This window comes from Manis javanica, chromosome 18 (genome assembly GCF_040802235.1).
Source record: "Manis javanica isolate MJ-LG chromosome 18, MJ_LKY, whole genome shotgun sequence".
NCBI lineage: Eukaryota > Metazoa > Chordata > Mammalia > Pholidota > Manidae > Manis > Manis javanica.
The window spans coordinates 24,313,857-24,331,190 of NC_133173.1; the positions used below are offsets into that span (position 1 = coordinate 24,313,857).

The 17,334-nt window shown below is 36.1% G+C and overlaps 1 protein-coding gene across 1 annotated transcript; it reads right to left on the reverse strand.

The window, feature by feature from the left end:
- Nucleotides 1-2,058: 2,058 nt before the first annotated feature.
- On the reverse strand, nt 2,059-2,991 carry LOC108399103 (olfactory receptor 4C16-like). The gene has a single exon (XM_017663669.3). It carries the CDS (start codon nt 2,989-2,991, stop codon nt 2,059-2,061), a length of 933 nt encoding a protein of 310 aa, XP_017519158.3.
- Between the last annotated feature and the right edge of the window lie 14,343 nt (nt 2,992-17,334).

The following is a 17,334-nucleotide window of genomic DNA, read 5'->3' on the forward strand; positions in this document are numbered from 1 at the left end:
AACAACAGTGGTGAAGCTTAGAACCTCACCCCCCCACCCCCTGTTTTGAGAGAAAGCTTCTGCATCCGTGGATGTTTTATTGCCCTTGTCTAGCTCGGATTAGCACATAGTCTACAGGCACACACCTGATCATCTACAATTGCTCTCTTACAATACTAAACTATGTTTTCTACCTTTATCTTGCATCTACCTACCACTTCAGCATTTTATTAAAAATAAAAATAATAATACTAATAAAGGGAGAAATGTGGGATCCACATATAAATCAAGTATAAAAATCAAACAAATATTCATATTTGACCTGATTGTTTATAGTTCATAATGCGTTATCAAAACCGAAAGTTTCTGTGATGAATGCCCTTGTACTGTTCATCATGTAAGAACTTATTCGACTATGTAAGAATTCGTTCACCATGTAAGAACTTGTTCGTTATGCTTCAGAAGATTGGAGACTGACGAGAATTAGGCTTGAGATGGATTAATGATTGTGCATTGAGCATTGACTCCCCTATACAAAATTTTATTGTTGTTAACAACCATTTGATCAATAAATATGAGAGATGCCCTCTCAAAAAAAAAAAGAAACATTGAAGCAATTTCCAAGAAAGTTAGTGAAGAGAACTTGGACACAGTAAAAATACAAAGCATTTAGATTACAATCTTTAGGCTGAAAGAAATGATATATGAGGATAAAATAAAACAATAGCTCACTACACAAAACTATGTTAAATTGAAATTTCAGTTCCCCACTTAAGTCCCATCCATGGAATTTACATGTTCATGCATGTAGGTAATTTATTAAAATGATTTGTAAGATACTTGATGATCATCATATATTTAATTGGATCCAGTGATTGTTTAAATTTACACAAAATGTCACCTATATTTCCCCCAAGACCCTTTTCCATGCATAAGGGAAAGTTATATTTTCTCATAGATAACATTTTGAAGGAGGGTGATAAGGTGCATTTTAGTAGAAGGATCTCATTTAGAAATATTGTTTTAAATTCTATGATTTCTTTGTTAAAACTAAGATTTCTCCAAACTCCATTATCAAAATTCCCTTCAATATTTCCTTCTATAAAGTCTAGGACTATAAATAGGATAATGTATCACACCTAGGTTGAATTACATGTGAAAAGGGATTGCAAAATTAATCAAGATTACTAATCAGTTGACATTTAGGTATAGAACCTACCTAATCCCATAAACTATTTAAAAACAGAATTTTTTTCTGGTTATTAACAGATTAATAAGTAGAGAGATTCAAAGTACAAGAAGAATTAAATGCACCATTCCTGTCTATGAAGATAGAGGGGCCACATGCAAGGACATTCAGTTTGAGAGAGACCATGAGCTGACAGGCAGCAAGGAAATTAAGGCTTCAGTCCTATAATCAAAAGGAACTGAATTCTGCCAAAAACCTGAATTAACCTGGAAGAAATTCTTTCCCAGAACTACCTGATAGGAGTTCAGCCCAGAAGATCATCGATAATAATTCAAAGTATAATCCCATGAAATATAAAGAAGATTACCTAGATGGTATATTGTCCCTTAAAATATGGAGAATTTTCAGTTATTTGTATCTAGCACCTTCTGCTGAGTCAGGGCCTTCAACAACAAAGTTGAAGGCTCATGATCAGACAATATGAGACCACGTTGTCTAATAAATGAGCTGTTTGGAAGGAAAACTGGCCAGACTGTGGATATAAGCATACAGAAGTATAACTATAAGCAGAGAACACTTGAAGGCAACATAATGAAGAACATCGATCAAAACGACAGGACACTAGGCAGGCAAGAGAGACAGAGACACAGCAGTGAAAATTAAGGCAACAGACCTCAAATACCTCTTTATACCTGATACTGTCTCTTCCTCTACATAGAACTGATTCAAAACTAACTAGTTACTGTCTGGTAGCATTGCTTACTTTCATTAAAGAAACTAATCCTCATGTCCAATGATAGGATTACATTAGCAACATGGTAAGATGATAGTATGTTCTAGGGACTTCCTCTAGGTCAGTCCAAACTGTGAAGAAATTTTGAAACTTCCAATCATCTTTTGTCTTCTAAGACTAAGTTCTTGCTCCATAATTTCCTCATGGCATTTTTCACTTCCGCGTTCCTTAGTGTATAAATCAGAGGGTTGAGCAAAGGTGTTGCAAGTGTATAAAACACCGCTATCATCTTGTCCATGGAAAAGGTGGTTGCAGGGCGTGTGTATATAAATATGCAAGGACCAAAGAACAAGATGACCACAGTGATGTGGGAGATGCAGGTGGAGAGGGCTTTTCTCCTCCCTTCAGCACTGTGGTTCCTCAGGGATTGCAAGATGATAACATAGGAGAACACCAGCATGACAAAGCTCACTGTACAGATGGCCCCACTGTTGGACACCAAGAGGAGATTGACCGTGTAGGTGTCTGTACAGGCAAGTTTCAATAAGGGCTGCAAGTCACAGAAATAGTGATCAATCACATTGGGACCACAGAAAGGTAAACTCAAGGCCAGAAAAATCTGAGCTAAAGAATGCACGCAGGACCCCACCCAGGCCATAGCCACCAACACACTGCAGACCCGCCGACTCATGACGGTCACATAGTGCAGGGGCTTACAGATGGCCACATAGCGGTCAGCGGCCATGAGGATCAGGATGAAGATCTCCAGGCTGCCAAAAAAATGGAATGAAAAGACTTGGACTATGCATTCATTGAAAGAGATAGTGGCCTTCTTCAAAAGGGTGTCCACAATCATTCTGGGGGCAACGGAGGTAGAGAAACAGGTGTCAGACAAAGACAAGTGGAAAAGGAAGAAGAACATTGGACTCCCAAGTTCCCGGCTCATCTTGATGGTCGTGATGATCAGCAAGTTACCCAGCAATGTCCCCAAATAGAAAAGCAAGAAAGTGACAAACACTATTTTCTTCCTAATAGGATCCTGGGTCAACCCAAGCAGAATGAACTCAGTCACATTGTTGTTCTGCTGCATGATTTCATGAGTGAGGTGAAAGGGGTGAGTGTGAAATGGTTTATCTGTAAAAACAAAGGAATTAATTCATAGTGATATGTGATTTTTAGAGAATATTGTAAGAAAAAGAAATATTCCTCATCTTGGACATTTTAGCTGTGGTTTCTTAATAATTCAATTCAACACTTCTTTCCTCAATCTGTAGTGATGACTTCATAAGGTCACTGTGAGTCTCAGATAAGCTTGTGAAAGTTATACCTTCTTAGTACCTTTGAAATACAACCCTTTGTGTCTTTTGAAAGATTCTGATTAATTTTGCAAATTCAATTAATATAAAATTAAGAGATACAGCTCCTCTTTATTATTAACTTGATTTTTTTTCACATTCAACACATTTGGGGACCCATGTTTTGACAGGGTATCACTAGTTATTTTGTATGTATTTCCCTGCCCTTAGAGGTTCATGATATAAATATATTTACCCACATATTTGTTATACATATTTATATAAATGTATATTTTTATAAACATATTACATGCTTCACTTCACTGTACACCTGCTTCCAGATAGTACAGAGAAGTGGAACTCTTATAGCCCCTTCAGAATATGCTGTTACCTTGTAACACTCATGATCTTCAGTATCTGATACACATTAATGTAGAGAAATGAATGTTCTTTGATAATTATTACTATCTCATATATCTCCATTCCTATTTTTTCCTCCAATTTATGAAAAAAGTACCCCTTGGAGAACCCAAAGTTCCTGAGCATACATAAAAGAGAAAATGGGGCATTATTACTCAGCATTTCATGTTTCCACAATTTCTATTTAAGCTAAGTCATTTTAGATCTGAAGGAAATCACTTCTGGAGGTGTGATCCATATAGAACCAGATCATGGTTGTGATCCCCCATAGACTTTATATTATTCAGGTACATGAAAACCCCACATTATCATAACAGAGCAGAGATTCAGAAGAGGGAGGGAGATATAATTTTAGACAAGATGAATGGTGAATGCTCAGTTACTGACTCCATTCAATTTTTTCTGTTCTGACAAGTTAATGATTATTCAGTTTTGAAATTTCACCTCTTCTAATGAAGCTTTCTTTCTTCAAATTTGGAAAGAAAGATTATGAGTAGCTTCACTTCAAGAACAAAATCTTTTCTCTAGGTATTTCTTGTCAAGATGATGTTGAAAGGGACACTACAGGCAAGTAAAAATATAAACTGAAAATGTGATGTATTTAAATATAACTTGGAAGGCTTACTTATCCCATTGTGTTATAAACCCATCTATACCTTCATCTATACCTCCAATATTCTGTTTTGAAAGTGTATACAGCCAAAGCATGGCCTATGATAAACTAAATATACACAAAATTTCCCTTATATATATTTTTTCCTCTCCCTCCCTTGATACATTTTCTTTTCCTCAAAAAACTTTAAATAATCTTGTCTTCCTCCAAATTAAAAACTACTCTTGGGAGAGTGTCTGACAAAGTTACTTACTTTAGTATTGTAGGTTTTTTAAACTTTCTTTGTATTGTATAACCTTTGGTAAAGATCTTAAATTATAAGGAAACTGAGTTTTGGAGTCTTAATCAATAAAATAAGTTCATTCTTTCCTTATTCATTTGAAAGAGTGATCCATCACCAAATATTTGTACTTGAAAATATGGCCCATAATTGTGGCCAGTCCTTTGAGTATATGGCTTTTGTAATGTATATTATTAACCCCTTTAGACTCTGCATTTCTAGAACAAGAGTATTTATGCATTTAGACATACATTTTAAAGATAAATTAAGAAGTATCAATACAGATGGTTTCATTAACTCATTCATAATTGTGAATTCTCATCTAATGGTTAAGCAATAGTCTCCTTCCTTCCCAGAACATCACTTCAACTCCAGCTACTACTACTGTCTCAAAACTTCAGGACACAACTGCTAAGAAATGTCCTCTAATGACCTTAAGTGATTACTTTGTGATAAAGGAAATTCTCTCTCCTGTTCTTTAAAGGCTTTTTAAAATAACTTTTCTTAAATATTACATAATATGCTTAAATTAAATTATGTGTGTGCTTCCTATAGCTTCCCTCCTGGTATAAGAATCTTTGAGAACTACACATTCTCAGAATTTTATTCTCCATATTTCTAAACTCCATGACTTGTATACTGTAGGTACTCAGTAAGTGCTGTTAAGTTACACTTTTTTCTATTACCTCTTAAAATAATTTACTTATTTGATTGTTTGTATTATTCTGATTAAAAAATACATTCACATTGTTAGTCTGTTGTGGTCTTCTGTATATATGGTCTATGTATGGCAGACATACCAAATGATCCCTATTTATAAATGCAGAAAAAAGAGATCAGTTATATATGACTTAGTATATCAACTCCACAACTTCCATTAGAAGATGTCCTCTGAATGGCACCACATGGTCATGTAAGATTTTGAGACTCTGACACACAAAAATAATCATCTTAAGCATTTTGCATTTTTTACATGAATCCTCGGCCCCTAAAGAATATAAGGAAAACTTTGACATTTTTCCTATCTTCCTGCTACAGATGTATATTTTTGTGCATGTTTCTGAGGATGACAATATGGCTATTTTTTCCAGAGGCATATAAACACTTTTTATCAGCTTCTTAACAGAATTTGACATGAATACACACTACAACAATCTGGAAACAAAACTGCACTAATAAAATAGCACATCTTGTAATGACTACTGTACTTCAAACAAGTATATCACACTTTAGAATGCTAAATTTGTCAGAAAAATAATAATGTTTTCGGTTGGTAACAGAAGAGCGGAAAGGAAAACATACAGAAAAAGTGGAGAATTAATGAGGGTGGAATACAAAGTGTTAGGTGAATCCTTCTATCGTAAAAATTCTGTTTTATTGCAGAGGCCACAGTGAGAATCAATCCTTCCCTTAAGGACTCTCAAACTATTCAACCCTCTCTGATTTAGTTACACTAACTTTCTTTATTTGGGACAATCCCTTGTGATTTCTACACAAAATTTGCCATTCTCTGTGGGCAGGTCTACAGGTTGTCACAAGGTGCTTTATCCCTCAAAAGCCCAAATTAAGTGATCAAAACTCCCCTCCAACATATAAGGCATGTTAGCTTTAACCTTCTTTATAAGAGTTTTTAGTCTCCACATTGTTGTTTCCTCTGAACTTACCATAATTATTTGATTTTCAAACTAAATCTCAAATGTGTTTCAACTGCATTAAATTCTTAGAATATCACTTAAGAACCATGCAAAGAGCAATAGTTCTATACTGTGATACACTACATTCCATTTAAAGCTGTCATGTAGAGATACAAAAGCTGCTATTCTCTAGAAGCTACCTTACATGTAAAGCGTTTGTGAACTTTACATTCTGCCAACTCAAAAAACTCAAACTGTAATCAGTTTGAGACTGATCAGATTTCAGACTGTAATCAGCCTTAGGACATGAAATGTGTCCTTCTATCCCCACACAACAATGATGGTTTTTCACAAACAGGGTGCTCATAAAATATTTGTTGAGTTCAAAAGATTGGTTTAATTGAGCTTATATTTCATTATATTTATTAACTACATTAATAGTAAACTTTTAAAAATATTTTTTCTGTTCCTTTCCAAAGGAAGTAGGAGTAATATAGCCACAAGACATATGTAAATATATTTAAAATTCATGTTGGATTATCTATAAGATGCCTGAGTGCAAAGCTGTGAGGAGTCCGCCAACTCCCTGTTGGAGTGCTCTGAATCCGTGTCAAGTATTTCCTTCCCATTTTGAAAACAGCCTTCCCATAGAATACTGAAAAAAAACCATTCCCTTTCTGCATTCTAGATGGAATATTTTAAGATGTATTGACCTAAGGTATTAGCATCCTTAACAGCAGTATTCCCTGAATTTTCCCTTCCTCTGCTAGTCAAAAAGAACCCAGATGTTGTAGTGAATTTAAATTTTGGTTTGTCCAGTTAGACCATAGATGGGTAAGTTAACCTTCCTAAGATTCAAGAACCAAATACAAATAGAAGGGCAGTGGACTAGGTGACTCAGGCTGACCAAAGACACCAGGAAAAAAGAGGAAAGTACAAATGGATGGCAGAGAGGGTGACAGGGAACAGGGAGAACAAAAATAATGTGTTTGGTCAAAGAAGAAGTAGTTTACTAAAAAACTACTCTGATCCCATTCAGTGCCATAGGTTTCCTCCTGTGCTTTGAGACACAACATTTTCTAGCTCTTGGAATTTATTTGCAAGTACACTTTGGGGAAGGTAGTATGGTGTCTTGAAACCAGAGGTTTAGGCCGTAGGCTATAGCTCTCCCTGACCAAGGAAACACAGATTTGTCAGCCTGTGGTCTAAGCACTAACATGTACACTGAGTAAGTTAACTTCCATTAGTTTTGCTAATATCAGTAAAAAGAAATACATTTTATTGAAATAGTTTCACTTCTTCACCAAATATTTATTGAATGCCTTTTGTATACTAGGTTCTTTCTTGGCCACTTTACTTAAGTTATATCTTTTCATTTACATAACTCATCCATGAGGTAAAATTCACAATGACACTCATATGAGAGGAGACTAAAACTCCTGGAAGTCAAATAGTTCGTTCAGGTGGCACATGCTAGTAATTTCAGTGTGGAGACTGGTACTGCTCCTTTTCTGATGCTTTGTTCTCCCTCCACACACTTTCCCAACATTAGCCTAGACAGAAAATCAGGGAGAACAAAAAAATGGTGATAATGAAATAAATTTCTAATGGCTAGTAATGGTATCTCAGGTTGAGGAGTTTAGAATATATAATAGGGACAGGAAATGCCAGGTTCTTCCCATAATAATTTTCATGATGTGGTGTGGAATGCAGCATTAATAATCAGATGCATTCAACCTATGGTGGACATTTGCTGTTTTGGTGAAGAAATATCTACACAGTTTTGCAAATAATATTCTACATGCTCATAATAATGTTAAAGATGAGTTGCAAAACTGTTTTAGTGGGTCTGTATTGTTTTTGCTTGACAGGAGCCCATTTTCTTTCTTTGACAAACTGTAGGTTCTCCATTTTCAGCATATAAAGTGAGAGTGTGACTGCCTCCCAAGGGTGCTAATATGGCCCTTGTGTGGTTGAGTGGAAAGCATTTCCCTAGCCTGTAATGACTGAGTCAGGGCTCTGTTAGCAAATCACATGTGGACTCAATGCTTTTTTGGACTATGGGAGCAAAGTCATTACTTTTTCTCCTGATAGGGTTTCTGAGAGTACAGGCCTGGAACTCCTGCTGGTAACCGCACCTCAAGGGGAGACAGCCTGATGGCAAACGGAGTCAGCACAGGGGGAGCAGAGCCAACAGATATGCAGAAGAAACTCACTCTTACAAGAAAATTTCAACTGTATAATTCACCCATTATCAAACATTTTACCATCTTTTATTTTATTTATTTTATGTTATCTTTTTATACTTACTAAAGTAATATAGTAAATACTGTAAACTTACTACCATCTCAAGAACTGAAATATTACCAATCAATAAATCTATTTTCAGATCCTTCCCTATCTTGTCCTCTACCTTACCCTAAAGGTAACCAAGTCCAATTATCTTAATTCTAAAAAAGATCTTTATCACATATATATGTTTTTTCATCATTCCTGGTTTTGAATTTTAAAGAACTTAGCATACAATATGCAGACTTCTAGGAACTGCTCTTGTGTTTTCATTCAATATTATGCACTAAGTTTTATATCAGTAGTTAACTATATTTGTAGACTCATTGCTAATGCTACACCATATGCTATTGTGGATTATTTCAAAATGTATTTATCCATTATCCTGTCAATGAATATTTATCTACTATGAACAGTAACTCTGAAGATTTTTAAGCATGTCTCCTAGGATATTGTAATTGGTAAGTTACAAGATGTGGTAATATTCAGCATTATGAGATAATAGCATAAATTTCCACAAGGATTCCAGGAAATGCAAGCTAACTATGTGCCAAAAAAGAAGAGGACTAGACTATTTGCGGTAAGATCTAATAACCACTACACAAAGGATTAGGCAAAAGAATGTCCTGTTTTGTTCTTGTTGCTTTAATTAAGAACATGGATAAATCTGCAATCCACACACAATCTGGGCTTAGATTTTTTTATGTTAATTTGAAAGCAATTTTTTAGCCACTTTATCTGTGACATATGTAAAATAAAAATTTCCAAACACTAAAATAGACATGTCCTGTGAAGGAAAGAGAGTTTCTTTGAGGCAAAAAGAGTTCCTCTTACTATTTAAATATTATTAAAATACTGATCTGGAAAGCTTGATTTGAGGGAATATGATTATGCTTCTATTAATGAGAATATTTATAAAAATATAAAAATTTATAAATATATATAAAAATATACTAAAATTTATAATGTACTTATAAAAATGCTTTCGTCTCCTCCTGAATACCTACATATTAATTCAAAATGGCTTGCAGGGGTTAGGAAAGCCATGGTAATGAAGGACCTCACATTATTACATAGTATCATAAGGTTCTTTGTTCTCTAGAATATAGTCTGGGCTCAAACACCTAGCCAAATAGAAAAATATCTTCTATATAAAAAGTCAATAATGAGATGTATAATCTGTACTCTCTTACTGATTTGTTACAGAATTCTATAGTAGATGAACTTCCAGAACCTTGAGTCCTAAGTGGGCATGATACCTTCCAGCAGCAGACTGTCTGCAGGTTATTTAGCCTAGAAGAAATTTCTTAAAAATGAGGAACTCAAAGAGATGGCTTAATTAAAGATAGATTTACTTTTGTCCTATTTCATAATTTAAAAAACCAATATGAAGAGTTGGGGAGGAGATGAATAGGTGAAGCACAGATGATTTTTAGGGTGGTTAAAACTCTGTATGGCATACAATAATAGACACATGTCATTGGGCATTTGTCAAGCCCAAAGAATGTTCAACATCTGGATATAACCCCAAAGTAAACTATGGACTTGGGTGATTATGGTGTGTCCATATAAGTTCACCAGTTGTAACAAATGTACATTTCTAGTGGGGGATCTTGGTACTGGGAGAGGTTATGCATGTGTCAGGGGTAGTGGGTAAATGGGAAATCTCTGAACCTTCCTCCCAATTTTGCTATGAACTTAAAACTACTCTAAAAAATTTAAGTCTCTAATAAAAAACCTAAAATGATTTATTATCTGATGTATATACTGTTATACACATATATCAAGTGTTTCTCTAAAGTGTAATCTCTTGGGGTGATGAGCTACACTGAGTCAGTGGCAATGATGTATTCTTCAAATCACACTTACTTACAGATTCCTTGAAACTCCAGGCCCTGCCTTTGGCTCATGAAGCAGTGAAGGAAAAAGTGGATTCCCTCAGGTTCATAACAAACTGTGGTCAATATCTCCTTTCAGCATGGTCTCTGGGTCTTCAAGGCTTCAATTATTCAGAATACTTGGTGCCAAAACTACTTGTACACTAACAGGCCCTCTGGTTTATCAATGCCCCCATGATAATTTATTCTAGCAACCACTGGTTAATTGGCAAGAAACTTCAGAGCTGAATCCTACTACTGAGCTACAGAAATTGACTCCTACTAGCAGGCTCCAATTCCCCCAACATAATAAAAGATTCTCTGAAGACATTACATCAGTCCCTTGAATAGTGTCTCTGTCTCCAGAGCTTTGTCCAGTCTTGAGTGGCTACTGAGACCTCTTTCCTCTCTCCCCATCTGTGAGTTCATGCCAGCTCTCACTTTACATGGAACATATTCCTGAGATCCCTCCTCTTCCCCTTCCTGCCATTCAGAGCATGGGCACAGTGCCATCTTCACATTCAAGATTGTATGTCTCTTTGAAGTTTCCACTGTTTATATACATAGCACCCAAGAGTACCTTTTAAATGTGTAGACAACAGTTTCTTAAATTTGAGTATCTTGCAGAAGACTTTTAAACAAGGATGCTCAGAAGTGCAGCTTCAGTCTTGGGACTCAGCCAAAATCAATTAACAGCACACACTCTTGTATTTGAAAGGCTGAAGAACCAAATGCCTATATCAGTGTCATTTCTGATATCACTGCCTTTCAGGGATATGAATGCATAGGTCACTCCCATGTCCACTCCACATAATGGTACTATTACAAAGTACTCATAGCATTTAGATTTACTGTTAACATACGAATTTTTTTTTCTCAAATATAGGTGAGCATTCTAGGTGTGACTTGGAAAGTGTCTCCTTATTTTGTTTTTCCTCTTTGGTTTTCTTTTGCATATGAAATGTTAAGCAGATCAATATTCTTATAATATCAAAAATTATAATAATAATAACCTGTTTTCCAAAACGTGATCACAGATGTGACAGCCACTGCTAAAATTGGCAGTAAATCACTTCAAGAACAAACATAATTAGGATCACAAGCAAAATGAAATTGCACATTTTCATTTTTTTAACCAAACATCTCATGATAAAGGTGGAATCCTTTTCTAGCATCAAGCTAATTGATAACATTATCTGATAAGGCTGCCACGGTTCAATAATATTTAAACTGTAGGATTTAATTCTATAATATTTAAATCTGTTGAAGTATATGAAATTTGTAGAGCATGATGACCATTGGAAGGGCTTTTTTTTTGTAGATAATTATTTTTTATTGAAGGGTAGTTGACACACAGTATTACATTAGTTTCAGGTGTACAACACAGTGATTCAACATTTATATACATGATAGTTCTAGGTACCAGCTATCACCATACCAAGTTGTTACAATATTTTGACTGTATTTTTTATGCTATAGATTACATCCCAGTTACTTATTTATTTTACAATTGGAAGTGTGTACTTTTTTTTTTGAGGGCATCTCTCCTATTTATTGATCAAATTTTTGTTAACAATAATAAAATTCTGTACAGGGGAGTCAATGCTCAATGCACAATCATTAATCCACGCCAAGCCTAATTTTCATCAGTCTCCAATCTTCTGAAGCATAATGAACAAGTTCTTACATGGAGAACAAATTCTTACATAGTGAATGAGTTACATGGTGAACAGTACAAGGGCAGTCATCATAGAAACTTTCAGTTTTGATCATGCATTATGAACTATAAACAATCAGTCCAAATATGAATATTCGTTTGATTTTTATACTTGATTTATATGTGAATCCCATATTTATCCCTTATTATTATTGTTATTATTATTATTATTATTTCTAATAAAATGCTGAAGTGGTAGGTAGATGCAAGATAAAGGTAGAATACAGTTTAGTGTTGTAAGAGAGCAAATGTAGATGATCAGGTGTGTGCCTGTAGACTATGTGTTAATCCAAGCTAGGCAAGGGCAATAAAACATCCACGGATGCAGCAGATTTCTCTCAGAATAGGGGGGGAGAGGTTCTAACCCTCACCTCTGTTGATCCCCAATTTCTCACCTGATGGCCCCGCTGTGACTGTGCCTGTCTTAGGTTGTTCCTCCCTTTAGGAATCTTACCCATCTCTGGCTAACCAGTCATCTTCCGGGCCATACAGGGAAATGTAAAGTTGGTAAGTGAGAGAGAAGCCTTATTGTTTGAAAAGGTTGGTTTTTTACTTCTTTGCATATTTATGCCCTGTGGCTTCTATGCCCAGCATTTGTGTTGAGGTATCTTTACCACTTGGAAGAATTATGATACACGGTAAATTCGATATGAGGCATGAATTCTATTTAAGGGTTGTAATTAGGAAGGAAGAAGAAAAGCTATAGAGGCAGCAGGCGGATGAAAACAGGGGAAGATTGATTATTTCTTTGACATATCTTCTTGTAGAGTAACATAAACATGTATAGGTTTTAAACTACTAATTAAATTGCGCACACACATTAACATAATAGGAGTACAGTTACATAACCAAAGCAGACCTATAATTACCAGCCATCTCCAGTGAAACCAAGAAAACCAGTTAGGCACCTTAGGCATTTGTGAAAACTTATCTATGATACAGTAGATATTGTCTAACTGAACTTAAACAGTCTGAGAGAAATCAGACAAATTAAAACAGCCCATTCCTGGGGACTGGTCACATCCAATATGTTCTTTTAACAGTAAATAGTCTGTAGTTGTAAGATTTTGGAGCGCTACAATTTGCACTTCTCCTAATTCTTGGTTGAGTTCCAACAGTATAGATCCAGTCAAATTTGTTGTTTTACTGTATGCACAGGCCAGCTTAGATATCTCCTTCTTCATTCCCATGGCAAGTCCAGGAACCAGTGGGATGAGTGCATCTACACCTGTAGCAGTGTGTGGATCTTTGTTGGGGTTTTTTGATGATCATCTTCTGGCATGAGTCTTCCAGAGAGTGCTGATGTTGGAAGTTCTTTTTCATATCGTATCTTAGTTCATTTTCGGGGTAGCCAACTTAGGCTTTGATCCTCTGTATAACCAGGTCCCCCCTATAAACCCCTTTACAGTCACTATCCATCAGCATAGAAAAATGTTATAGAATCACTACTTGTCTTCTCTGTGTTCTACAGCCCTCCCCTTTCTCCCACCCCCCCATGCATGCTAATCTTAATAACCACCTTCCTCTTCCCCCCCCTTATCCCTCCCTACCCACCCATCCTCCCCAGTCCCTTTCCCTTTGGTACCTGTTAGTCCATTCTCGAGTTCTTTGATTCTGCTGCTGTTTTGTTCCTTCAGTTTTTCCTTTGTTCTTATAATCCACAGATGAGTGAAATCATTTGGTATTTCTCTTTCTCCGCTTGGTTTATTTCGCTGAGCATAATACCCTCCAGCTCCATCCATGTTGCTGCAAATGGTAGGATTTGCCCTTTTCTTATGGCTGAGTAGTATTCCATTGTGTATATGTACCACATCTTCTTTATCCATTCATCTATTGATGGACATTTAGGTTGCTTCCAATTCTTGGCTATTGTAAATAGTGCTGCAATAAACATAGGGGTGCATCTGTCTTTCTCAAACTTGATTGCTGCGTTCTTAGGGTAAATTCCTAGGAGTGGAATTCCTGGGTCAAATGGTAGGTCTGTTTTGAGCATTTTGATGAACCTCCATACTGCTTTCCACAATGGTTGAACTAATTTGCATTCCCACCAGCAGTGTAGGAGGGTTCCCCTTTCTCCACAGCCTTGCCAACATTTGTTGTTATTTGTCTTTTGGATGGCAGCCATCCTTACTGGTGTGAGGTGATACCTCATTGTACTTTTAATTTACATTTCTCTGATAATTAGCGATGTGGAGCATCTTTTCATGTGTCTGTTGGCTATCTGTATTTCTTTTTTAGAGAACTGTCTGTTCAGTTCCTCTGCCCATTTTTTAATTGGGTTATTTGTTTTTTGTTTGTTGAGGCATGGGAGCTCTTTATGTATTCTGGACGTCAGGCCTTTATCGGATCTGTCATTTTCAAATATATTCTCCCATACTGTAGGGTTCCTTTTTGTTCTGTTGATGGTGTCTTTTGCTGTACAGAAGCTTTTCAGCTTGGTATAGTCCCACTTGCTCATTTTTGCTGTTGTTTTCCTTGCCTGGGGAGATATGTTCAAGAAGAGGTCACTCATGTTTATGTCTAAGAGGTTTTTGCCTATGATTTTTTCCAAAAGTTTATGGTTTCATGACTTACATTCAGGTCTTTGATCCATTTTGAGTTTACTTTTGTATATGGGGTTAGACAATGGTCCAGTTTCATTCTCCTACATGTAGCTGTCAGTTTTGCCAGCACCATCTGTTGAAGAGACTGTCATTTTGCCATTGTATGTCCATGGCTCCTCTATCAAATATTAATTGACCATATATATCTGGGTTAATATCTGGATTCTCTAGTCTTTTCCATTGGTCTGTCGCTCTGTTCTTGTGCCAGTACCAAATTGTCTTGATTACTATGGCTTTATAGTGGAGCTTGAAGTTGGGGAGTGAGATCCCCCCACTTTATTCTTTCTCAAGATTGCTTTGGCTATTCAGGGTCTTCGGGGTTTCCATATGAATTTTTGAATTTGTTCCAGTTCATTGAAGAATGTTGCTGGTAGTTTCATAGGGATTGCATCAAATGTGTATATTGCTTCTGGAAGGATGTCCATTTTGACAATATTAATTCTTCCTAGCCACGAGCATGGGATGAGTTTTCATTTATTAGTGTCCCCTTTAATTTCTCTTAAGAGCGACTTGTAGTTTTCAGAGTATAAGTCTTTCACTTCTTTGGTTAGGTTTATTCCCTGGTGTTTTATTATTTTTGATGCAATTGTGAATGGAGTTGTTTTCCTGATTTCTCTTTCTGTTGGTTCATTATTAGTGATTTCTGTTTGTTGATTTTGTATCCTGCAACTTTGCTGTATTCTGATATCAGTACTAGTAGTTTTGAGGTGGAGTCTTTAGGGTTTTTAATGTATAGTATCATGTCATCTGCACATAGTGACAGTTTAACTTCTTATTTACCAATCTGGATTACTTGTATTTCTTTGTTTTGTCTAACTGCCATGGCTAGGACCTCCAGTACTATGTTAAATAACAGTAGGGAGAGTGGGCATCCCTGTTTAGCTCCTGATCTCAGAGGAAAAGCTTTCAGCTTCTCGCTGTTCAATATAATGTTGGCTGTGGGTTTATCGTAGATGACCTTTATTATGTTGATGTACTTGCCCTCTATTCCCATTTTGCTGAGAGTTTTTATCATGAATGGATGTTGAACTTTGTCAAATGCTTTTTCAGCATCTATGGAGATGATCATGTGGTTTCTGTCTTTCTTTTTGTTGATGTGGTGGATGATGTTCATGGACTTTCGAATGTTGTACCAGCCTTGCATCCCTGGGATGAATCCCACTTGGTCATAGTGTACGATCCTTTTGATGTGTTTTTGAATTCGGTTTGCTAATATTTTGTTGAGTATTTTTGCATCTACATTCATCAGGTATATTGGTCTGTAGTTTTCTTTTTTGGTGGGGTCTTTGCCTGGTTTTGGTATTATGGTGATGTTAGCTTCATAGAATGAGTTTGGGAGTGTCCCCTCCTCTTCTATTTTTTGGAAAACTTTAAGGAGAATCGGTATTATGTCTTCCCTGTATGTCTGATAAAATTCCGAGGTGAATCCATCTGGCCCGGGGGTTTTGTTCTTTGGTAGTTTTTTTATTACCACTTCAATTTCGTTGCTGGTAAGGTCTGTTTAGATTTTCTGTTTCTTTCTGGGTTAGTCTTGGAAGGTTGTATTTTTCTAGGAAGTTGTCCATTTCTCCTAGGTTTCCCAGCTTGTTAGCATATAGGTTTTCATAGTACTCCCTAATAATTCTTTGTATTTTTGTGGGGTCCTTCGTGATTTTTCCTTTCTCGTTTCTGATAGTGTTGATTTGTGTTGACTCTCTTTTCCTTTTAATAAGTCTGGCTAGAGGCTTATCTATTTTGTTTATTTTCTCGAAGAAACAGCTCTTGGTTTCATTGATTTTTGCTATTGATTTATTCTTCTCAATTTTATTTATTCCTTCTCTGATCTTTATTATGTCCCTCCTTCTGCTGACCTTGGGCCTCATTTGTTCTTCTTTTTCCAATTTCGATCATTGTGACATTAGACCATTTATTTGGGATTGTTCTTCCTTTTTAAAATATTCCTGGATTGCTATGTACTTTCCTCTTAAGACTGCTTTTGCTGTGTCCCACAGTAGTTGGGGCTTATTGTTTTTGTCGTTTCTTTCCATATATTGCTGGATCTCCATTTTGATTTGGCCATTGATCCATTGATTTTTTATGAGCATGTTGTTAAGCCTCCATGTGTTTGTGAGCCTTTCTACTTTCTTTGGACAGTTTATTTCTAGTTTTATGCCTTTGTGGTCTGAAAAGTTGTTTGGTAGGATTTCAATCTTTTTTAATTTACTGAGGCTCTTTTTGGGGCCTAGTATGTGGTCTATTCTGGAGAATGTTCCATGCGTACTTGAGAAGAATGTGTATCCTGTTGCTTTTGGATGTAGAGTTCTGTAGATGTCTATTAGGTCAATCTGTTCTAGTGTGTTGTTCAGTGCCTCTGTGTCCTTACTTATTTTCTGTCTGGTGGATCTGTCCTTTGGAGTGTGTGGTGTGTTGAAGTCTCCTAGAATGAATACATTGCATTCCATTTCCTCCTTTAGTTCTGTTAGTATTTGTTTCAGGTATGTTGGTGCTCCTGTATTGGGTGCATATATATGTCAAATGGTTATATCCTCTTGCTGGACTGAGCCCTTTATCATTAATTAATGTCCTTCTTTGTCTTTTGTTACTTTCTTTATTTTGAAGTCTGTTTTGTCTGATACCAGAATTGCAACACCTGCTTTCTTCTCTTTGTTGTTTGCATGAAATATCTTTTTCCATCCCTTGACTTTAAGTCTGTGCATGTCTTTGGG